This window comes from Oryzias melastigma, linkage group LG10 (assembly GCF_002922805.2).
Source record: "Oryzias melastigma strain HK-1 linkage group LG10, ASM292280v2, whole genome shotgun sequence".
Lineage (NCBI taxonomy): Eukaryota > Metazoa > Chordata > Actinopteri > Beloniformes > Adrianichthyidae > Oryzias > Oryzias melastigma.
The window spans coordinates 13,416,140-13,440,426 of NC_050521.1; the positions used below are offsets into that span (position 1 = coordinate 13,416,140).

Sequence of the window (24,287 nt, forward strand, 5' to 3'; positions counted from 1 at the left end):
AAAAAAAAAAACACTTTTGTTTTAGCCTTGGAATTTAGTACGGATTGGCAAAATGAAACTGTTTTTTTGTATTTGCTTGGTTTTTTAATTGTTCTTGTGCTTTTTAATATTCTGTGCATAGGGTGATTTGGACTTCCGGGCCACTGTAGTTTTTGGTTTGAAAACCGTTCATCAGAAGACTGACTGTTTTTAAAGGAGGTCTGCCTTTTGGATGCGTGGAGGAATAGCGAATCAGAATTTCATGTCAAGGCTTTCTGTACTTGAAATGTGAAGAGCTCCACTTGAGCATCTCTGCAGTGATTTGGTGGAAAAAAAATAAATAAAAAAATCAAGCTTAACTTTTTCGCAACCGTCCCCCATCTGTGAGGAGGAGGCTGCCGAACCGGCATAGAGATGCTGTGCCACTTTCTCCTCCTCCGAGGAAGCCCGTCTCCCTCACCTCCTCTTTGATGTTGGCTGTCTCCTCCCCCTCACCGCTGTGGCCGCCCTCCCCTTCCTCATCTTCCAACATCCCTTCCTCCTCCTCATCATCATCTTCCTCTTCTTCTTCTTCTTCTTCTTCTTCATCCCGGGGGAGTTGGACATGGTACATCTCTCTGGCTTCGTTCCCCCCTCTTCGCCCTGCTACCACGCTCAGAGCTCCTCCGCCACATCCTCCCCCACCTCCTCCTCCTCCTCCTCCTCCTCCTCCACTTTCCTCCCACACACCTCCAGGCCAGTCTTTGCTATAGATTGCTGCTGGGCTCCTTTTCGACTTGCCTCCTGCAGAGAAGGGAGAACGGTGAAGGACGGGTGGGAGGAAGGTGGAGAGACAGAGGACACGGGGAGGCGGCACGTGAAATACGGTGGAGGTGTGAGATCAGTGGGAGGAGATGATTGGAAGGCAGAGGAGTGAAAGATGAAGGAGAAAAGAGGGTGGAGATGCGGAAGATGGAGAGGTTTGAAGGGGCAGACGGGAGCAGGAGAGAGAGAGAGGAGTGAGCAGGATGAGCGATTGAGGAGAGGGGGTGTAAAAGGGACATGGAGGAGAAGAAAAACATGATTGAAGGAGGGCAGGAAGAGAAAAAAAACAACAAGAGGTGCAAAAGAGGAGAAAGAAATGAAGCAATTATGCAGGATGATGGAGAGAAGTGAGAGAGGAGGCGGAGGAGGAGTCCATGTGCAGTTAGATGAAGGAGAAAAGAGAACGGAGGAAAGGAGCCAGAAGGAGGTTGGGGGGAGGGAGAGGAGCAAGGCAGCCAGGAAGGAAGGGAGGGAGGAGTGGGAGGGATTGAACGCAGTGGGAAGAGGAGAGAGAGGGGGGAGGTGAAGGACAGAAGGAGCCATCATGAGGAGGAGGAGGAGGAGGAGGAGGAGGAGGAGGCGGATGAGGAAAGAAGAAGAAGGAGGAGGGGGGAGATCAGCTTTTGCCAGATGGTTCCGACTACACAAGTGTCTCCATGTAAGCCTGGATTTCGGTCACACACACACACACACTCCAAAAACAGCAGTATGACCACGAGAATCCGGTTACCGGCTGGGTCAACTTTGCGCCTGAGCCTCCCTCCCGCCTCCTCCGCCGCCGTCAGCCCAGCCTTGCGGCGGTTGGCCGCCCAGCCCATCCCGTACTTGCGCTCCGTCCTCAGCTTGTTCTCGGTGAGCTTCAGCCGGAGCCTGAGCGCCTCGGTCTCCTTCCTGTTGAGGGCCAGCTCCGTCAGGTAGCCGCTCACCGTCTCCTGGAAGAGTTTGGAGATCTCGCAGACGGAGGCTCGGATCAGGCTGTCCATGACGGCCGTGAGGTGCGTCTCAAACGTGGTCACGGACTCCTCCATCATCATCCTGCACGGCGAGGGAACCGGCGGGGAACCGAGTCACCGACAGATCTTCACGCGGTCTCCACCATCTAAACCATTTCATACGTCACAACTTTAAATGTTAGCTCATTTTCTTCTATCTTGACAACCAAAGCTCACTCAGTCTACGGTGATTATATGTTTCCGAAAGCGACACGGAACTTTAGATACTCAAAATCAATCAATTAAACCGGCGAGTTTGCTGGTAAACTTGAAGAATTGATGAAAATATATCAAAATAGAGGAAAAACAGCAGCGGCTTCGGGAAGTGCTAACACTTCTGCTAAATTAGCTCTGGGTCTGGATACGCACCTTAAAGGGAGAAAAACCGCCGAGTTTGTTGAGCGTGGAGTGAAGGCACACTTTGGGTTTGGATTTCAAACTAAAGCTTAGCAGTTCAACAACACGCCGATGAAACAAACGCGGCCAACTTAAGCTTTCTCTTTCTCTGCCGTTCTGCTGCCACTGTTTTCCTTCTCGCCTCCTTAAGAGCTGCTTCTGATGTGAGACCGAGCTGCGCATGCGCAGTACCGTAATTACCCGACTGTGAGGAGCAACCGCACCAGAAAAACACAAAGTCCCCAAAAGAGGGCAGAAATGACCCCCCCCCCCAAAAAAAAAAAACAAACAAACTAGGTGATACAAACTGAAAATTGTACTATTTTGTCCTAAAATTGCACATTGTAATAAAGGGGTAATGATTAGATGCTTCAACAGAATGAGATCTAAACATGAACACAAATGTGATGACAACAAGAAGATTAATTATCATTTAATGAAAAAGTTCACTTTTAATTTGAAAAAAAACTCCCAAACATTTATGAAATAGATGAACTAACATAAAACTGTTGCAAAATGTACAAAAATATGTGACTTTTTTGCTCTTAGAATGAAAACATTATTTGAAGATGGAAAGAAAACGTAATGAGAGAAAGTGAAGGAAATAACTTGATATATTTAAGCCTTTATAATGCCATCAGAAAACCAAAGTGCTTTGCAATAACAAAAAGAGAAAGGATATGGAGAAAAGAAATCTTGAAAGTAAAAACATCACTCTGTAAAATGCAAAGGTTATTAAATGACATGAAAAGCAAATAAACAAATAAAATAAAAATACAAATAAAATGAAGAAGCAATAACAATAAAATAAATCAAAAAGATAAAAAAATGACTAGAAGAGGAAGACAAAATGACAAAGCATTTTCCTATTAATCACAACCATAAAAGATAAGAAGCAAAAAGGACATTTCATATTTTTCAGGTCACATTTTTCTTAAACGTTTCAAGTTTTTAATCGTTTCAGTATATTATTTTAATTTCACAGTTAAACTCGTAAAGAAATGTTTGCTACAAGTACGTTTATGTATTTATATATCAATATATTTGTCAGAAATCAAATTAGGTAATTATTAGATCCTGTTTTCTTATCTGAAACACAAAACGATGTGCATAAAACAGAAAGAAACATTGTTTATACAACAAGTTTAGGATCAAATGTTTGAGTATGAATTTTTGTTAGTTAGTTAGTTTGTTTATTTATTTATTAATTTATTTATTTTAACAAAATTCCAGTAGAAAATGGGAGGGAGAAAGCGCAGTTTACTTTCCGAACAGAAGGGGGCGCTGTTATCCTGTTTTTATTGTTATTTTGTGAGAGCACATCAAGAGAAGAAGAAGTTTATACACTTCAGTGAGCGGAGTCGTCTGCATTGTGAAGACCGCAGAAATCTGTCATCATGCCGATGTTTGTGGTGAACACTAACGTGGCTAAAAGCGACGTACCGGCGGCCCTGCTGTCCGAGGCCACGGAGGAGCTGGCTAAGGCGATGGGGAAGCCCGCCCAGGTAATCCATGGACACCTCCGGGACAGTGATCGCTGTCCTCCGTGTTACTCACGTTCATCTGGACTACGTGTGTGAGTCCAGGAGTCATGTTGAGTATTTTGAGTCACTGTGTTTAAAATTGTAAACATTTTTGTCACTTTAACGAGAATGCTGATAATGGCTGAGTCTTGCGCGCGGCCTGCTTCTCCTGCCTTCACACGTGTTGTGCCTTCAGTACATTGCAGTGCTCATCAACCCCGACCAGACGATGATGTTCGGAGGGAAAGGAGACCCCTGCGCGCTCTGCTCCCTCCACAGCATCGGGAAGATCAGCGGGGCTCACAACAAGCAATACTCCAAACTGCTGTGCGGACTGCTCAACAAACACCTGGGCATCTCTCCTGACAGGTAAGGTGTAAATCCAGCAGGCTGTGTATTGTTCCTCTAATAAACATTGCTGGGCCCCTCTCGACTTGTTTCTCTTTGGTCTCTTTTTCAGGATTTATGTTAACTTTTTTGACATGGATGCAGCCAATGTGGCCTGGAACAACACTACATTTGGCTGAGATGGAAGGTCGTCACAGATACTGAAGTTCATTCCAGAAATGTCTTGCTTTTAGGGGGTGAAGTTAATTATGCTTAAATGGGGAAGCACTCGAAGGAAAAACTTTGCAACTTAACTAGATCAATTTTTGTGTGTGCATTGCACTGATTTTTTTGTCCAATCTAAATGCAATAAAGCAAACCTTGTTAAAGAATAACATAAATTTGGTTTTCATTTTTTAAGAGATCATACTGGTTTCTACTGTCCATCATTTAGTGAAAGCATAACAAAATGGATAGTAAATTTTTCTTTGCAGAATGTTTACAATGTTTATTAGTGAAGAAAGGTCATAGATTTCCATCTCAGCTTGTCCTGAGCTGAGTGTCTGTGCCCTCTCAGGGATGCAGATGTTGTAAAGTCATAAACTTAACATTTCAAAGGAGTCTGCAGTCGGTCCTTCTGGGAGGAGATCAGAAACTGTTCTTTGAAGACCTTTTAGGTAAATCCCCGTTTCCATAAATCCTTCACAGGAGTTGTTCAACGTTGTCCTTATCAAGAAATGTTGTTTGGGAGGTTTCAGACCTTTTGTGGGATTCAAATTTTTGGCCTTTTGGCATCAAAAGTGCAACCAGATTCTTAAACATCTTGGTAAGATCTACAAAGAGGGCTTTGGAATGTATTCCTTATTATAGTGGACTCAAAGTTCTTCCTTAATTTGTCATCTTTTGAGAAATCAAACAAGTCAGAAGTCATCATAGCATGCATGCATGCAGGTGTTGCATAAAATTACCTTTGCATATAGATTTAGTTAAACACAAAATATCCTACTTTTTAGATTACCTTAAGATAAATTGTTTGATTTAGTTTTTTAATGTTTTAATGCTGGGAACATTTTATTTACACTAAGTTTTTCTTTTTTTTAAATATAACTTATATACATTTTCTTGAGGAATTTATATTTTACTGAACTAAAGTTTACTAAAAAAATAAAAATGCAAGAATAGCGTTTGCTTTACAAGAAGTTATATCAGAACTGCTACTATTTGATCTGATTTCTTTTTTTTTCTTGATTGATTCTGATGTTAAAGATTTTTGCTTTAAAATAAATAAATAAATAAATGACCGGAAGACAAGTGTTCTCCCCGCCCCCGTTTCCTCCCCTCTACGTCATAAAAATGCGCGGCGGGAAAAGCTTGCATTATTTAATTCTAAAAAAGTGATAGATGTCAAGCACAGCAAAAAGAAATAAATACATAAATTCAAGTGCAGCTACAGATTGTTGCGGGGTTTTTCTCCAAAGAAATTCAAAGCTGTGTATATGCAGCTATTTGTACTTAAATACTTATTTTTAATTTAGCATTACATTTGACAAGTTTACCGAAGTAACATTTTAGTATCATGATTATTTTTGTTTTAAAATAAATATGAATAAATAATACTTTAGAAGAACAAACCCCTTAATGACCGGAAGATGACGTCACGTTTACGAAGCCCTTCCTACGTGACCGGGATCTCGGCGGAAAAACGGTGGAGGTCTGTTTGATGCTGTCTTTTGGGTTAAACGATAAACTAGGAAGAAAGGCGGCTGTAGGAATAACCATACAAACGTAAAGTTAGCAGTTCGTGGACTAGGAGGATTTTTATTAGTTTAAAACATCAAATCGGAGAGCAGCAAAGGAGATCTTCGGCCTAACGGTAACTCATCGACTGTTTGCCGCCATGTGAAATAGCCATGTTTACATTAGTGTTTGCTGATCTTCCCTTTAAATTCTTGCGGTGAGGATTTAGCAACATATTGCATACATCACGTTTAGAACGCGTTTTAGTCATATTTTTTCAGAAGAGGTTAGTAACAGTAGTTTAGCTTACAGTAAAGGTATCATATTTAATGTGCATAATACATGGTCAGTTGAATTGTCTTTTGAGAATTGAAAATCAGGTTATATATATATATCACCCGTTGTCTGATGATTTTATATATATATATATATATATATATATATATATATATATATATATATCATTTTTTTTAAATATCCCTCTAATAAAGCATTTTCCTCTTTATATGTGACTTGTACCACCAGAGCTTCACAAGCACCTCCCTGGACTGGAGATCTGGAGCTCTTTCACAATGTCCGAAATTCTACTGAGAAAGTTAAGAGCCCAGGTGACCATAGCGATGGATGCCACCTTGCGGAAAGCGGCCTTTGAAATAATGTCCATATTCGAAAACACCTTAACTGACCATAAACGAGAGCTGTCTGAAAAAGAGGAAATGGTTGCTCAGCTGAAATTAAAGCTACAGGTGGCAGAGCTGAGGCTGAAGGATCTGCAGGCGGAAGGTCCCAGTACAGCGGCGGCAAACGAAACCCAAGCGATTCTTGAAATTGTCCCAGATGTTCCTAATGAGGTCCCTGTTGAGAAGGAGATCGTCCCTGCTCCTGAAATAGACTTTGAAGGTATGCTGAATGAATCGTTCATTTGTTTTCCTTCCCATGCAACATTTTTCCACTTGCAAAAAAACTGGTTAATTCAGTGAAAGTCATAAAATGTTCTAATGTATGTGAAATCTATATGATCTCTCTGTGCAGTTCCTGATGACTGGTGTGCTCCACTTGGCACTGAGGTTCTGGCCAAACAAGATGAAGCGTTTTGTCCCAGCGTCAGGCTGCGGGAGTTTTCCATCCCTCTCTGCCACGTTCCCATGGTCAAAAAGGAAGTGAGTATTTGAGGGGGAAAAAAATTAAATGACCGTCCTTTGAATCCTGGTGGTATTTGTAAAGAAGAATCAAATGTCCTCTTGCCTGTTGTCATAGTTTCGCTTAACAAATGTGCCTGAAGTAGCTTTTAAGTCCATGTCCAATTAATCTTTTGATCTGTTTTCAAAAGGATTCCCAGTGGTCTTTTATTTATGATTATGCCATTTTTAGCCCCCCCAAAACCCCCTCAATTTCTAGGACATAGGTTCTGCAGAGTGGCAGGAGTTTATTGTAAATTCACCTCTGATCTGTTGGTGTGGAATAAGTCCACTTCTACATCCGGTTATCTGTCCATCAACACACTAGGCTTACAGCCCCAATGTTCCTGGTGCAACAAAAATGGTGCACTTGGTGATGTGTAGCCTGGATCCAGCTGCTCAGCCATGGAAACCCATTCCATGAAGCTCTCTGCGTACTGTACTTGGGCTCATCTGCAGGTCACATGAAATTTGGAGCTCTGTAGCAATTGAATGTGCAGAAAGTCGGCTTCCTCTTTGCACCTTTGCAAACCAGTTAAAAAGATGATTTTCATCAAAGTGGGTCTTTAAATGTTCACACATCTCATTTGATGTTTCCTAAAGACCTTATTCTCATTAAAAAAGCCACAAAGTAAGATCACAACTGCTGTGTTTTAGAGTGTCAACAACTTTGGCAGTCCCCAAACAACCAGTGATGACAGCAGAAAATCCAGGAAGCGTGAGTTTCTTTTCATGCATTTTTAAATGTATTTATTTTTGCTTTTTTCTTTACTGATGGATGCTAAATAATTATTAACCTTGCATTTATAGATAAAAAATAAATTACATATTTTAAAAATTACTTGTATGATTGACATATACTCCTTCCAGTTGCCGATGCAAGTGAGATCCCAAAGCCCGCTCAGAAAGGAGGACCTCGTGGTAAAGGAAGTCGGATGCAAAACGAGCTCAGGCTGCTGTTCAAACAGCTGAATCAGGAAGACTTCATAGATATTTCAAGCTCCGGGTTAAGAAAGAGCACAAGGTTGGAGAAAGGAGAGAGAAAGAAAAGGCCGTTCCAGTGCACAAAGTGTCCAAAAAGATTCAGGCGTGCCCAGACCCTTGAAAAGCACAAACAGAGAAAACACAAAATCAAAGGCAAGCCAGAAGATGCAAAGGAAGACCTTGGATGGACCCAGCCCTTGGAAGATGTAGAAGATAACCTAAATGATATTTCCAAAAATCAAGATTTAAAGCGAAATACTGGACCAAAAAAAGTTGGCAAGAAATGCAGAAAAGTACATGAAATTGCATACCAAAGCTGTGGAGAACAAGTCAAGAATGGGTATATCTGCTCTGTGTGTCAGAAATTCATAAAAAACAAATTTGCTTTGATAGAACACTATCGCATCCACACAGGAGAGAAGCCTTACAGTTGTAGTGCCTGTTCCCTAAACTTTCGCTTCAAATCCCAGTATACTAATCACTGTAAATTATACCATAAATCTGAATCCAAGTAAAGCTCTGGGGCAAAAACAAGAGGAATTCCTGCGAAATTGGAAATGTCTCGCACATCAAACATCTCCTTTCAAAACTCCTTAGGAAAACGATTTACCACAGCGCTGCTTGAAATCCAGTTTCTGGATAAGTTACATCCATGGTAGAAGCTGTATACTATGTTTTGTTTTTTATCTGTAAGGCGACCTTGGGTGCCCAGAAAGGCGCCATATAAATAAAGTTTACTATTATTATTATTATTATTAGAACGAGTGGTGAAGGGAACAGTTTCTAGTCAGTTTTTTTTAACCCCCAATATGTTTGTATGTATTTTAAAAATTGCATACGTTTTTTTTAAGTCATTTTAGCCTTTTCACTTGAAACTGTAACTGAACCCTATAAAAATAACGTTCTCATTATTTGTGCATGCCTTTTCCCTCCTTGTTTAGGAAAATGTATCATTTACAAACGTTTTATTTTAATATTTCATGTTAAAGTGTTTTTGAGCCAATATCCACAATGCTGTCTTGGTTATCATAATAAGCTGATCTGATTTGGTTTAGAGCACAGTGTAGTTGTATTAACTGTTCTTTTCCTAATATAAAAATTAGTTACAATTTGTCATATCTTCATTTCTGCTTTTTTTGTTTGCATGACAAAAGCAATTGTATGTTGTTGTGAAATTGATTTTATTTATTTTTTTATTTTTGGTTCAAGCATGGTTAATTGACACGTTTTAATAAAAAGTTTCTGCTTTCATCTATCTTTGAAACAATGTGGTGTTTCCCCTTCAGATTTTGCAGCTTTAATTACATACATTGTCTTCTCGCGAGATTTGCTCTGCTGCCGTGACCACATCTCAGGTACCAACCTGCTAGCAAAAATGTTTTTGTTTCCTTCTCACGGGTACTTAAATATTTCTGTTACTACACAATTATTCATTGAAGACATATGAACATTGGCTCCCCAGTTCGTAGTTTTTACATATATTTTGTACATGATTTTGTTGTCTTTAACCTTTATATTGCTAGTCGATAAAGCCAGTTTTCGTGCTTCGTTTTGGGGCTCCACACCGGATAGAGAATTTCGTAGAGGTTATCATGCTCATAAAAAAGGAAGATGGAACCAAATTTGAGCAGCAAATATTCTATATTTGGCTGAAACTGAGAGTCTTTTTTTCGTGGTTTATTTCATAGTATATTGTTCGTGCACAAGAAGCTGAACTATTTCTTCAACCAGAAAGATTCAGCCGCGGAAGTTTATTTTAAAAACTATGTGAATTGTTGCTGCTGGGAATTATTTGTGCTCAGTGTAGCATGGCGGTGACCCGAGTTAAGGTTGAGGAGTCTCCTAGCTGCATCATTTAAGGAAACCGCGGTGGTGAACGAATCTTTGCAACAAAAAAAGATGGAGACCGCGCGGAGCGCTTTCCACGCTCAGCTGGCCGCAGTCATGGACTCGCTGCTGGCCGCGGCCGTGTGCGAGATCGCCAAGATCTTCGAGAGCAGCCTCTGCGAACACCAGGCGGAGCTGACGCTGAAGGCGGAGGAGATCTCAGCCCTCCGCTGCAAGCTGGAGAAAGTCGAGAGGAGGCCGAAGATCAAGGCTGGATGGAGGGAGGAGAAGGAGGTGTCATCGGGTGAAAGGGAAGGGAACTTCAGACAGCAGACTCCCACAACATCAGGTGCTTGAGCTGTGTTACCCGGAAGTAGGACAAAATAGAGAAATATTTATCCTTCATTTAAGTAATTGAATTAAAGTTTTCCAAATATTTGCAACTAAAAATGCACTAGTCCTTAAGTTATGATAAATTACATTATTATATATACATGTGGGTTATTGAAATCAATTAAGTTAATTTTTTTTCTGCCCAGGCTTTTGTTTGAGAAAGGAGGTGTTTTCTCAAACAGACCCAGAGGAAAGACTCAGTCAGAGCCTGAGCAAACTGAAAAAGGAGGAGGTGGATCTGGATAGAGCTGCCCTGAAACGTGAGGTCAGATTCTGTCCTGCTCCTAATCCCTGAAGGTTAAAAGAGATGCTATAAATTTGACTCTTGAACTCTATTTTTACTGATCACTTTACTTGTTTTGTTGTTGTTTTTTCATCTTTTGCAGTGTGTTGTATTGGAGTCTAAGATGGGATCAGTTACCGTCCAAGCTCCAGATGAGGATCACACTTTGATTGATGTCCTTCCTGCTACACAGCCTAAGAACAAACGTTAGAAAACTTTATTTGTTATTGATAATTTTCTCAAAGATGTTACACACTTTGCACATGTGTAAAGCTACATACACAGCACATTCAAGAACACACTTAGGTGAGTTCTTGAATGCAAATTTAGTCCGTGGTGTTCACACTGAGCAGGGAGGTTCCTCCTCTTCTTTTTCTTCTGTTTTCTAGAGTACCACCTACACTTGGAAGGCGCTTGGTGTGAAACATCAAAGCGCTGCAACTCTTGTCAATTTTACTCCAGGCTTTTTCTTTCACAGCTTTGTATTGATATATTAAAAATGTTGTGTCATATAATTCCAGCTGGGCACAAAATACAGCTATTAAGCTATCCTCCATGATCCATTTTCAAACACTTGGCACCTTCGTGAATAATAAGGGGACACCATCCATTCGTCACTACCAAATCTGAGTCCCCGACTAGTAAAAGTTCAACCTTGTTTAATTTTCAATGCACGTTCAATGGCCTTGAGTTTTGTATGTAGAGCCAAAAAATGGTCTTAGAAATGTTTGTATGAAACAATTTTGAATGCAGAAGTGTGTGTTGCAGAGAGGTATGAATGCAGCTTTTTGACAATCGTATGTCTGCAAATGAAATTTTTTTTTTTTAGATTTGTTTGAGGCTTCTATCTAGGGAACCTCTAGTAATGCACAAATTATTTTAGCTAAAATTCCAACACTCATTGTGAACTTTAAAATTTAGATTTTGCAGCTAAAAGTATTCTGAAAAATGTTTAATTACATTTCTTTCTCTGTTTTTTATTAGATTCTGACTGGGATCAAAGCAGTTGCAAAACCGACCACATGCCACCTCAGGATCAAGCCAGCCTCCCTTTTTTGTCCATATCTGACAGTGGGTGCTGCTCTCCTAGGCCTGATCTCAGTGTAACTCCACCAAAAGAGTGGGTACCAGGACAGAGTGCCACCAGCAATGGGGTTTCGGTCCAGGAGAATCTGCTGGCTGGCGGTATCGGTTGCTCAGCTTTAACCAGCACTGCTGCCACAGCACCATCCAGCTTTCAGTCTGGTTACCAATCAGAGGACAATTCCAAAGACGATGATAACAAGTTTAACTTCCTGGATCAGCACTCTGAGAACCAGAACTCCGGCCAGAGCGCAGTGCAGAATAATGCTGGACAGAGGGAGGATAATCCTCAGGTGCCCTCTTGTGAATCGCCATGGCAAAACAGAGAGGATGGAGTGACCTCAGCTCCTTACAGTCGCTCGTGGCGGATCACAAGCTCTGGCAGCAGAGACTCTTTGCAATCACACACTCTTGCTGTAAGAACCACCAACAATCTCGGTCACCTTCCAGCTCAAAGTGAAGGAAATGCACGGCCTTACACCTGTCCCTACTGCACCAAGTGCTTCGCTTACCCCTCCCACCAACGCAGACACCTTTTACGGCACACCGGAGTCCGACTGCATCCCTGCCAGTTCTGTGACAAAAGCTTCCTCACACCATCCGAGCTGACGGTGCACACTCGCACGCATACAGGAGAGCGGCCTTTTGCATGTGCTCAGTGTGGTAAACGTTTTGCCCGCAGCGGTAACCTGCGGGCTCATCAGCGGGACGTTCACATGGGAAAAAGACCCTTTGCATGTGAAGAGTGTGGGAAAAGATTTGCCCACAGGGGGAACCTGAGGGTGCACAATCACAGAGTCCATCAGGGAGATCCGTACTACGTGGATGAACAGCCAGAGTCTGAAATGGGTTCTAGTCCCATTTAGAAAATATTATTTTATTTAAAAACATGGAGAAACATGTAACGCTGCACTTGGAAATTCTGAACTGAATTCTAAAGTTGATATATGGAATTATCCAAAATTCAGATTAATGCATTCACGAAAAGGCCGTTCTCTTCCTAACATGACTACACCAAAACTTTGGAAGTTTAAGTTATTAAAAGGAAATTTTTGGAACGCTTCAAAACCTGATGCACTGTCCATCACCAAAGTTTAGTTATTCAGACTTAGTTATGTTTTCATTTTCTGAATTTCCAGATTCCTTTTGAACCAAAGGCCCTTATTTTTTATAATAAAAGTTCACCATTCTGCTTATCCCATCAGGGGTCGCAACAGCGGAAAGAATGGTCAAGTGTTTGCAAAGAGAAACTTGTTTGTCATCAAAGGCTACTGAACCATTTTTGAAGTGAATAAAGTGCATTATTTTCTTTTGAATGTGGTTTGTGTGAAATGTTCAATGTTCAATGTAACTTCTCTTTATAAACTGTAAGGTTTCAGAAATGATTCTGACTGTATTAAAATGAAAATAGCATTTTTAAAGAAAAATGAAAGTAATATTTTTGTCAATGTTTTTGCACAGTTAAAAGAACTTGGGAACATTTATATTTATTGCACTGGTCTTTTCTGGACACCAGGGGGCAGTATAACATTTTCCCTTTTTTCACATTTGATGACACTAATATTCCTTTCTGTATGTTTTTGTGACATCATGCTGTTCACATTGTACGACTTAAGAAGTTTGGAATGAAAGTGATAAATGTGAGATATTAAATTTTCACAGTGCAATCCAGCCCATCAATATTAATGGTAAAAAGATCTGTAGATTATTTAGATTTGTTCAAACTAATTTTCAGGTATTATTTCAACTTCAGATTGAAATGAGAGCAGCAAATTATTTATTTTTGTTTAATTCTACTGATATATCACTGTGGTTTGTGTTAAAATTGACATCTCTTACAGTCCACTGCTGAGCTGCTCAGGGCATTTACCCCCCAGGCTGCAGAGTCCACGGTTTGCTGATAAAAAGATTACATCTGATGACCTCTCCTCCCCCTTAAAGGTCACTTGCGTGTCTCACTTGCTTTCTGATGTGATTTAAAACTGAATTTTTTAAAAAGGGATCATTAAGGGGCATCTGTGTGGATGAATTTCAGTATTGGCAAACCTTTATATCTAAAAGTTAATAAGTGATGGCTAATCCCAGCTGATCAAAGTTGCAGACATTGATCTGAAGTGATGAATTTGTGCGTGGGTAAAAAGATTTGGGTCCCTAAAAAAGAAGGAGATTATTCAGTGTTTTCTGTTTGTTTTCATTCATCTGCATGTAATCTCCTTTTTGATTTAAGCAGCTTTTTTCTCCATACAACAAGAAGGCAACAGCTTAAAAATGTTTTGATTCGTGCAGAAACTTTTAAAGATATATTATCCCTCGCAAGCCCTGTTCAGGATAAACTGTTTTTATCACTAAAATGTCACTTTGCATGAGCTATTTCATTCTTCCATTTAGGTTTCAGCTTTATAGTAAAATGCCAGAAGAACCATTACCCCAGTCTCAGCGTTCTTTATGGGCTCAAACAGGTTTCCATTACTGTGCTGAACCCTAGCGATCTCCTGCTGGCAGATCCATCATCTGCTGACTGTATTTAAGCTCCTCACTTCATGAACTGATGGAGACCAGGATTTAAAAAAAAAATCCTGACAAAGCTGCTCTCTTTATTTTTATGCTAGATTTTAACTGTAAGTTATTTTTTTTTATTCAAAAGGCAGTGCGAATGCTTCACCAGGTGTAAAGTTATGTGTCAGAGCTCTTACTCTGCTGATCAGATCAGCTTCTTGTGAAAGCTGTCACCCACGCGAGTTTCTTCCGAGGTCCGACTGAATGTCAGACCGCCGGCAGACATGGTGGAAGAGTGAAGTGGAAGTAAACCATTCCCCCCTCTTTCAGATTCCCAAGTTTTTCCGAGAGACAAAGAGAGAGTCTGAACGCACCAGCGTGTTCTCCATAGGCTGGTCTTTTGTTGCTAAGCAACTCCACGTCTGCACAGTCAAGTGGGGGTGGGATGGGAGAGAGGCATCAGGTCATCAGAGGCAAGCACAAGCTTTACTGCAAGTGACTGGACACCAAAAAAAAAAAAAAAAAAAGCATAAATATCTCAAATCTCCCAAGAAAATAATTTCCAACAACCTCAAGCATAAACACTCATTTTCCAACATGGAGAGAAAGAATGCTCTCACCGCCACTCCAACATCTACATGGTTGGGGCCGTAAAATAAAATAAAGGTATCAAGGAATTTTTCAAATATTCTTATACACCTGCAAAATGGTTTATTTCAAAACATATCCAATATTTTTTGTTATCTAGGTTTTTATCTTTGCTCTGCCCTGTAATCATCCTGAGAAGTTTCTTTCACTTTGCTGCACATTTGTCATTGTTCTGACTGGGTCAAATCATGGAAATGTATCTAGAAATTCATATAAAAAAACTTGAAGGTTGAAATGACTAAAATAATTAGTAAAAAGCAAAAATATGAAGTTCCAACAACTTAATAAGTTTGCAAACAGGCAGGAATACGAAAGCTAATCTTCTATTGTTTCAATAGTGCAGCTTTTCCACTTTCTTTCCTGTTTTTATACTTACTCCAATAATGAATTCTAAACCCAGACGGAGTGCATAATGCTGCTGGAGTGGATGAGCTGTGGAGGAGCGTATGGAGAGCTTTGTGTGAAATATAATGGTAGGCTGGCAGGGACAGTTAGAGGGGCAGATAGGGCAGAGGTGCTGCTGGTCATGAGTGAGTAGAACGTGGGGGAGGGAGATCCTGGCAGTCTTGGAGAAAGATGGATAAATGGCGCTCCCTTTTCTCTGGGAAAGAGGGTTAAAGCCTGGTGGCAGACGGCCAGCACCAGTGATGGCACCAACTGTCACTGGCAGGCCACGCTGTGCCGCCACGCCAACTTAAACCTCTGTGTGTGTCTGAACGGGGGTGTTTTATCTCATTTAACAATGGTCAAACATATGACTTTTAGGGATTATAAATGATTAGCCTTTAGTAAAAAACTTGAGTTATCAGGAATTTATGTTCAACAAATTTGACATTGGTTTTTAGAGACCCACTCTGATGAAAATAGTGTTTTTGTTGCTCCAGTAATGTTAGGTTGGGGAGTGAGGGGCTGTAAGCTAGTGGGAGAGAGTGTAAATAGAAAGAGGGCCAAATTTTAAGCAAGCTGCAGCTGGTTTGCTGATCCCATGTCCTAGAAAATGATACAGGTTTTCAGATTTTGGTTTAAAACATCACAACCATAAATAAAATACCACTAGGAATGCTTTTAAAATTAAAAGATGATCATAGTGGAAATTCAATATTCTCTATCATAAAAAATATACAAGAAATGACTTTAAAATATGTTTCTGTTACTGTATTGAATAATGTCATAATTACCATTTCATGCCATACTTTTTGAATTAGCATGTAAGTGAGAAACTATCTTATATGTCTTATTCTGCTCCTTAACACGACTATCTAAAGGTCCTAAGGAATGAAAAAACATGAATAAAAATATTTTTTATATTAAAAAAGAGATCAATAAAATAAAAACGATGTAGAATCAACACTTCATTTATAATTATAATTACACCAATAAAGATGTAACTTAAAAAAAATGCCATTAGCCCCTGGAGCACAAATCCAACTCAGCCATTAGAAAAGGTAATGTTATTTAGGTTTCAATTCCATTTGCCTCAGGGGGGCTGCATTTTCATTTACCATTGGATTTGCTTAATGCACTGGTGTCAAAGCTAGGGCTTGGAAACCAACTGATCTGTTTTTAATTGGCCTTAGTAAAATTGAAAGAAGAAAAAAAAGTAATTTGACTATTAGCTGTACCTGCGTTTTACATTATGATATTTTCAGGATTTTAATCAGGGTTAAGTTCTTGTCTGGAATAAAGGAGCTTTGACAAAGTCACTTCAAGAAAAGATTTTGCACAGGATGTCTACATTTTTTCTTAGCATTTTGGAAAATTAAAAATGTTAATGCTTTCCATAGAAACGTTTTTAGGAATATTTTTATAGGGGAAACTGTAGGCCACTGTACGGAATAACAAAATGTTCAATATTTCTCCAATTTAACTTTTTTCTGATCATTAACTGTGAAGAAAGCGTTTCTGAGACAAAATAGCATCAAAAGTAAAAAAAATAAAATAACACCTGCAGGCACCACACAGTGCCTTGAAACTGAAAAATGTGGTAGAATTTTATATCCGAAAAAGTCAAGCTGCTCAAACTCCATCCATCTGTCCGTTTGTGAAGCCAGCAGCTGACCTGCTGTCATGAGAAGGTCAGAGATGTCAGAGTCACGCTCCAGAAGCAGCTAACGGCGTTGCTCCCTCATCCTACTTATCCCTCAGACCTCTGCAGGAGCTGAAGCCTGATAAATCTTTAACCATCAGAAAAACAAAGCTGATGGACGACTCTTCCAAGCACTATAAAATCCAGCTCTACATGTCCTTCAGAAATCATCTCAATGTCCACAAACAAGTACTTAACATTTGGGGTGGTTCTATTTTGTTTAATTTCTTGAGTCAAAACAAAGTAATACATTTAATTGTAAATACACTTGTTTCCTTCAAAGAATTTTTATAGAACTGTCATGTTTTGTCAGGAATGACTGCTGGAGACTTTTTTCAGAAATAAAAAATCAATTTGATGCAGTTTCATTAAATGACCCACAGATGGTGTTTGCAGTAGCTATTAGTAAGGTCAATAGATCAAAGTTTAAAAAAGAAAAAGTTAGAGGTTTAGAGTATATTGAGTATACTGAGTGCATAAAAACACAGATGTCGGAGGTAGAAAATTGCATAAAAGTTCCTTCTACCGCCTAGCTGTAAGAAAGCACACACATTTAGTTTGGATCTATTAAAAAATCCCATTGACAGCGTCTGAATTGTGATTTTGCTTGTGCTTGGGTCAAAAATATACATTATCTTCATGTAGCTGGCTAAGCCATCGCTCGGTGCAGTGTAGGCAGTGGAGAACGGGAAGATCCACTTCATGCTAACACAGTCACGACATTTTACTTCTCCTAATCCTGAATCACACAAGAATTTTCCTGGACAACTGTTTCAGGAACAATTTGGAAAGAACAAAAAAATTACTTTCGTCGTTTTGTCCATGCTTGTAGTTTAATAGAGACTCAAAAATATATGTGATTCCTGAATCTTCATTTTAGCTGGATATTTTGTGGTTTCTCTTTGAATAGTGAAATTATGTGTCCATGCAGCAAGTAACTTTTACTTGGCAACGATCTCATGATAATATATTAAAATCTAGGAAAAAGGAATTCCACACAATCATTTAAAAAAGGAAAAATAAAGCAAACTGTTGGATGGTAATACTTCAGACTGAATGTTTGGGAGTATTTTTTGTTAGTTCTAAATAAATGTTTTTTTTAAGTTATATGTTATTATTTATTGTTCATTTTTTGTTGTGGTTAGAAATTAAAACAGTGCAATAAATGGGAAAGACTTGTATTACAAAATAAGAATACCATCTTAATACAAGTTGGCTCATCTTAAAAAATTCTCATAAAATGTAAAACTAGCACTTTTTCTTAGAACATAAATCCAAGTTTTGTTTACAAAATAATGAAAAAAGAATGCCAGTCTAACTTTTTTTGAACATTAAAATAACATCTTTAAAATTGAACCAAAAATTACTGTGCAATTAACATTTTTTTTCTGAAATCAAGTTTTTTGATTACTTAAAATATGGACCAAAAGAAGTTTCCTCATTTCTGGATCCTCGCTGTTATTAATACAACTTTCGACTGCTGATTTTGAGAAAAGCTTGGAAAGGTGTAGAGCAAAGATAAGTTAAACTATTTAGTAAAATATGATAAATGTTGAAAAACAAGGTTTTTGAAAAATACAGTTCCACCATGAAAGATTAACTTAAACATCTGCAGAATGAAGGTTTAATAAGATGAGGCTGCAAGAGGGAACTTCCCTCTGCAGTATCTGTGTCAGATTGTTGGCTATCTGCTGATTTAATCATGTCTACGGTCTGCAGGTCACTCTACTGTGGTTCCCACCAGCATCAAGTCAAGTGGAACTGTCTGATCTCCTCCCCTGGTCGCTCTGCTCTCTTTCTAATTAATCACAACCCTAAAAGACCCAGTCACATCCGCTCGTCCATCCTTTCTGTTTCTGGTTAATCACCTGCAGTAAGTGGTCGGGAAGAACTCAGGTCTGTGCCGATTGGCTGTGTCAGCCAGAGGGCAGGGCCTCCGGTGATGCATCATCCACACGTACCAGCACAGCAGGACAGATCCTCTCATATTCTCCCTCCCCCTCTCCCTACCTCTCACACCGCTCTCCACAGATACGCCAAAGCAGCAACTGCAGCAGAGTGCAGGGCCAGCAGGATTCTCCTCCCCGCTCTACAGCAGCAGAGAAACCCCAGCTCTCACTGTCCACGGCAGAGAGCAACGCAGATCGTTTATGGAGTATTCTCTGAGGAGCATCTGACCTGCACACTGTTGAGCACGTAGGTGAGTGTCAGTTCATCCCACTCGTTACGGGGTCCATGCCTCTGCAGATTCAGCAGCACTGCAGATGCTCCTGCCGGGCTCGGCTCATCCTTCTCCCCTCCCATCCCCCCTCTCTCATCTTCTCCATCTCCTCTCTCTGTTTTGAATAATCTAATACTGATCAGACTTTATTCTTTGCATGATCTGGCCACACCTGTACTTTGTAACTGCAGGGTAGACATGTGGCACACTTGGTTTTTCTCGCTGCATGAGTGATCTCTAATCAAGCCCATGGTTTCCATCCATCCTCCCCTTGTAGGTTTTCCTCCAGCTGTCAGAAGCGGTTGCGTGCTCTCCTAATCGTTGCCATCCCTCCTTTTGGAATTACCTCCGCCGTTCCCTGCCCTACGCCCCTTCATCCTCATTTTAAGGATAAGATGCTTGGCTGTACGCCCCTGTGCTGAGGAGGCGTCAGCGAGCAGCAGCAGCAGCAGCATGGGCGCTGGGCTGGACAGAATCCCCACCATCCCCTCCACCACCACCAGTCTAACACCAGCAGATTGCCCCATCGACGCGGGCGCTCCACCCAGCCCTGCTGATGGGCGAAGACACTGACGCTTCACCGACGCTCAACCACCACGGCTTCCTCCCCGACCACAACTATGTGACTGATGGTAAGAAGAGGGAAGCTGCGTGAGGCTCCAGAAGTGTGTGTGACAGAGAGTGAATGCTAAACAGCAGGTCAGAACAAGAGTAATCTTCTTAATCTCCTGTAAGCTCTGTGATAAAGTATTTAAGCATATGTTTAACTTTTTTCTCCGTTTCCCCTTAATTTTGCAGACTGTTTTAGCACTCTTCGTTTTTATTAAGTTTGTAATCAACATCTAGATTTCTACAGTGCTCAAAACTGTGTCCAAGTGGGATTCTGATTGACTATCTTGAAAAATATCTGTATTGCAGACAGAAATAGGAAGCTGCACCGCATTTTTTAAGATTTATTGAGCTGCATGCTATGCCTCAGATCCCGAGAGAGTTCCTCATCTCCTCTATGTTGCATTTGTCAGACTGAATCAGCTCTCTTTATAGGTATAGCAAAAAAAAAAAAAATCCTGCAAACCACACAATTAAATAGTTTTTCCTGTTTTGAATATCAACACTATATTACTCTCCTCAGCTTCCTACCTTGTGTCTGTTTTAAAAAGGATCTCGTTCGCTGTGCTTCTCACACCACATCATCATTTCAGGGTTATGGATGTTACAGTTTAATTAAGGATTCTCATTTCACTATAAGTGAAGCGTTCTGTGTCTCAGGTGTGTGATAAATTAGCTCAGGCAGAGGGTTTATCTGCTACTCTTGACGGCTTTGTAAATGCTCATCCGTAATTCTAAAAAAAAAAATGTTCTCTACTTTTTATTGTTTTCAATGATCTTCCGTGAAAAATCTGTTTTTTTTCTTTTGAAAAATGAATGTAGACATCCACCGCCCATCTACTATCGCCATAGAAACAGTCAATGGTGATAAACATGATGCTCTTCATGCTTGGCCAGGATGACTGACAGCTTGTCTCCGCCCACCAATAATGGCAGTATTAATTATTCTGCACATCTCAGGCAGACACGGACATTATTCAGGGTGAATTGCTGATATGTTCACGTCAAGATGGACATGTCATTTGGGATGATGGTCAGAGAGTGAAGTAAAGGTGAAACAGCAGGGAATTTAGATTGGTGTATTACCAAAAAAAATCCTTCTGATGACAATTAAAGGTATATTTTTTATTTTATCACAGTTAAAACATTTCCTTTGCATCATTCTTGTCATCCAGGCCTCTTAGCGCCGCATTACATCTACATTCACGTCATCTCTCTTCTTCTTCTTCTTTTTCTTTTCCATCCCCCACTGCCCCCTTTCAACAGCAGCATTGCCCAGTGCTCAAGTGGTGCCAAACAATCCTCCAAAAATGCAGCTTGAAAACGATTGTGTGTGAAAGAGTGATGGAGTCAGAGGAAATGATGGAGCTTTCAGTTTTCATACTTTTACCTGATTTGTTATTTTACTCTTGTGTTTCATTTAGAACTCATAAGTAAGGAAGTAGGGTGCATTTCTTATTAATATATATATATATATATATATGTGTGTGTGTGTGTACACGCGTGGCAGGATTTGGTGTGTGGGAATGAATGATAATGGCTCTATAGGTTCTCTCTTGAAGGCTCCCCTTCCCTCAAGGTCCTGCTTGACCTCCCTTTAATGTCCTCTTTTCTTCTGTCCACGTCTTTCTTTTGCCTCTTTAGTATTTTTTTCACAAAAAAAATTGAATCTTTAAAAAAGTAAAAATATCTTATATCTGTCTTCCAAAAAGAAGAATCTTATCAAGAAGGTTTTACAAAAGCAAAAAAGTATTAGTTTGAGGAAACATGTTATAGTGACTAATTTTTTTCTCAAAATAGGAATTCTTGGTAAGACCTTTTTTTTTTGTCCCATTGGCAATCTTTTTTTGTCTTGTTTAAGGAAAATCAGCCAGTGGGTTAAGCATTTTTCACTTATTTCTAAGGCGCGCTTAAATAATAATAATAAAGAAAAAAACTATTTGTTTTGTTAAATGATTTGTTGTTTAATTCACACCCAAATACAGCTAGTTTGTACACTTTTCGCAAGCAAACTTCTCTTTAAAAAAGTGAAACGTGGAAATTTGCATAAAGAAAGTATTCAGAATCCCCTCAGGTTAAAAATCTGTTATAAATGGATGAAATCATACAGCTGTTGACTTCATCTCTACTTTTTAAAATGAACCTCATTGAAAAAATACTGTTATCTTTGAGTGACAGATACATCATGTAAGGAAAAGCTTAAATGAATACTTATTTTCATACCGTCCTAGCTCTCACAGATTTTTGTAAACTTTGCAGTAGATTCCAACTATTCGTCCTACCATCAGGAGAGTTTGACGACATCGCCAGCATAAATCAGATTTAACTTCTGGTAGTTGTTAAACTCTACCAGGCTGTCCTTTGTTCCAGATTCTTCTTCTTTCCTTAAAAGAGCAGAACATCTGGGTCCCGTCAAGGACTGATTTGCTTTGGGTGATTTGGCTAAACTCGCATTTTGGAGATGATTCGTTTCGTTGACCTCATTGGACTCAACAGTGGAGTCGTTTTTTTGTATGTTTGAAGCATCAAAGAAGAATGTTCCCCAGCTGAGTGAGAACAAATTATTACATCAAATTGTAACTGTGAAGTAAAAATCACAGAATAGACAGAATATGTCATGATTTTCTATTTTTTCAGTAACTTTTTGACAATTTTCTTAGTTTTTCTTTATATTTAGTTGAATAAAAGCCTCTAAATTTTTGAACTTTTTTTTTAAAATCTAGCATTTAATTTAAAACAGTATATCCAACATACCTCCCATTGGTTTTCTCTCTTCATTCCCCCATATCGTCCTAACCTTTCTGCCAAACCCCCAAGTGTGACTTTTTCATGTAACATAGAAACGATGTATTCATGAATACATTACCAGCAGACTTTCTTTTGTGAGTACTCATGACCGAATGTGGTGATGTAGTAACTCAGTCCCCACCCTTAACCTTGCCCGGTCCTCCTTCCCTCCTGTCGCCCTCCTTTCCCCTCCTTTCCATCGTTGCTCCTCTTGCAGGGCTGCTCCTGGCTATAGCCTGAAGAGCTCCGCCCATCCCGTCCACCCCTCTCCACCCTGGAGTCCTCCCCAAAGATGTTGAGCCCCATCCAGGTCCTGTGCTCTGACATCACTACCCTTTCTCTGGAGCCTGAGCCGTTTGCCTCTTACACAGAAGGTGTGTGCCATAACCTCTTCTACCCTGAAGGTCATATCTGTGTCAGGTATTCGGGACCCCAGAGTGAGTGAGAGCTCATGTGTGCGGATGTGTGAGCGTGTCTGGAGGAAAAGTGTGTCATTAGATATGTGTGTCAGGTGACGTCTCCCTCCAGTCTGAATGTTATAAATATCTTAAACATCTCTTTGTCTCAGTCGGTCTTACTCATCCTTTTGGTGTGATCTATTTTTGCATCTACCGTTTTATTTTTGTCTCAACCTGCCTACTTCTGTAAGGAATATGTATGATTAATTCCCTTAAAATAGATTGGATGGCCACAAAAATTTGATATTTCTGCTTTCATAAACGTAGAGCAGCAAGCAGAAGTGGAGGAGAGAACCCCCAAAATATTATGAGAGGATTATATTCTTTCATGAGGAGTTAACACCTAATTTTCAATACTTCTGGGTTTAAGCGAAGCACACTTTAATCTTTTTTCCTGCTACAGCATGATTCTTCTGACTTAAATAAAAAATAAATTATATTTCCAAAGAACTCATAGACATTCAAGCAGATAAAACAGGATTACAGGTGTGCCCCACCTGCAGAAGCTGGCTTGGCTTTTGATTCTAATTGTTTGTGTCTATAACCATTAGGCTCCCGCTAGTGTATTGACGTGCATTTGAAAAAAAAAAATGGCGGTTTTCCTGCTGCGCCGGGCTTAAATCACTCCTCTGCACACATGTGTACCTCTACTGCAAACACACGCTGCAGCTTTTTTTCCCAGATAACTCCAAAACTGCAGGACAGGGATCAATTTAATGTCTCCCTCCGGCAGTCTCTACTTGGTTTCGCTCCCTCCATCCCCTTTATTTCTCCACAGAATAATTGAGCACACGTTCTTGTGCGCACACACAGAATATGTGGGATGCTTGATCTACAGCATGGCTGACACACACACACGGCCATCTCCTGCTGAGTGGCGGCTTGTCCTCGCTTTTATGGAGTGTGTGTTCTTGGCTCGTATTTAATGGTCTGTGTTTACCCAGAGCTAAAATTTCTATAATTGGAAAGTCTGCTCCCCTCTGTCCCTATAGAAATCTCAGTGAAAAGGATTTCCCCTTCTCCTGCTATCTGCTTTCTTCTGCAGCACTCCACAGAAGTCAGTTATAATCAAATATAATTAAATATTTGATCGTATTTGCAATTTTTTAAGTTAATACATTTCTTAGGTTCTTAAGTTTTGATGAAAATGATCATTTTTGTGTCCCAAAGCAACAAGCAAAAATCAATTATTTCTTTACAGCAGTTTCTCCAACTGTGGTCACAAACAAGTGGCTTATTCTTACAAATAAAAAAATGGCATGGATGTAGTGTTTGTATCATTTCTTTAAAGTTATTTTTCAGATTGAAACACTTCTAAATTTAATTTCAGACACTGTTTATTATAAGTTATAATACAAATTTTAGGACATATTCAACCCGCAAGAAGACTTGCATCATCTGCAGGCCTGGCCTCACTTCCTTTCAAAATAGAGGCTTTTCTGTTTTCTCTATAGCATTCATTTTATTTTTTTGATC

General features: G+C 39.8%; 4 protein-coding genes across 10 annotated transcripts in view; 3 read left to right on the forward strand and 1 right to left on the reverse strand.

Annotated features, from left to right (window-relative positions):
• The window catches only part of si:dkeyp-121d2.7 (zinc finger and SCAN domain-containing protein 2), a 5,850-nt gene extending 3,402 nt beyond the window's left edge, over window positions 1-2,448 (reverse strand). Inside the window, exons 1-3 of one of the 3 annotated variants that reach the window (XM_024283079.2) lie at window positions 2,145-2,448; window positions 1,514-1,818; window positions 440-762 (exon numbers count right to left, since the gene is read on the reverse strand). In XM_024283079.2, the coding sequence (XP_024138847.1) occupies window positions 440-762; window positions 1,514-1,817 (627 nt within the window). In that variant the 5' untranslated portion in view covers window position 1,818; window positions 2,145-2,448. Of the gene's footprint in view, window positions 1-439; window positions 763-1,513; window positions 1,883-2,144 lie in introns of all 3 variants that reach the window. The other 2 variants (XM_024283080.2, XM_024283078.2) reach the window with 2 other exon arrangements.
• Window positions 2,449-3,479: 1,031 nt separating this feature from the next.
• mif (macrophage migration inhibitory factor) lies at window positions 3,480-4,416 on the forward strand. Its single transcript, XM_024283092.2, has 3 exons — window positions 3,480-3,676; window positions 3,891-4,063; window positions 4,155-4,416. The coding sequence occupies exons 1-3, from the start codon at window positions 3,569-3,571 to the stop codon at window positions 4,219-4,221; spliced, it is 348 nt and encodes a 115-aa protein (XP_024138860.1). The 5' UTR covers window positions 3,480-3,568; the 3' UTR covers window positions 4,222-4,416.
• An 871-nt stretch (window positions 4,417-5,287) lies between these two features.
• LOC112153136 (zinc finger protein 334) lies at window positions 5,288-13,173 on the forward strand. Of its 4 annotated transcripts, none has more exons than XM_036213919.1 (8): window positions 5,288-5,894; window positions 6,284-6,658; window positions 6,791-6,918; window positions 7,594-7,654; window positions 7,807-10,096; window positions 10,323-10,405; window positions 10,527-10,629; window positions 11,408-13,173. In XM_036213919.1, exons 5-8 carry the CDS (start codon window positions 9,820-9,822, stop codon window positions 12,370-12,372), a joined length of 1,428 nt encoding a protein of 475 aa, XP_036069812.1. In that variant the 5' UTR covers window positions 5,288-5,894; window positions 6,284-6,658; window positions 6,791-6,918; window positions 7,594-7,654; window positions 7,807-9,819; the 3' UTR covers window positions 12,373-13,173. The 4 variants fall into 4 exon arrangements, with proteins under 4 accessions (XP_036069812.1, XP_024138852.2, XP_036069811.1 ...); XM_024283084.2 differs by having other exon boundaries at window positions 5,294-5,894; window positions 10,287-10,405; XM_036213918.1 differs by having other exon boundaries at window positions 5,294-5,732; window positions 10,287-10,405.
• Window positions 13,174-18,643: 5,470 nt separating this feature from the next.
• LOC112153194 (serine/threonine-protein phosphatase 2A 55 kDa regulatory subunit B gamma isoform) overlaps window positions 18,644-24,287 on the forward strand; it is a 19,896-nt gene continuing 14,252 nt past the window's right edge. The window contains exons 1-3 of one of the 2 annotated variants that reach the window (XM_024283175.2): window positions 18,645-18,936; window positions 19,235-19,589; window positions 22,571-22,727. In XM_024283175.2, coding sequence (XP_024138943.1) covers window positions 22,646-22,727 — 82 coding nt within the window. In that variant the 5' untranslated portion in view covers window positions 18,645-18,936; window positions 19,235-19,589; window positions 22,571-22,645. Of the gene's footprint in view, window positions 18,937-19,234; window positions 19,590-22,570; window positions 22,728-24,287 lie in introns of both variants that reach the window. The other variant, XM_024283176.2, reaches the window with a different exon arrangement.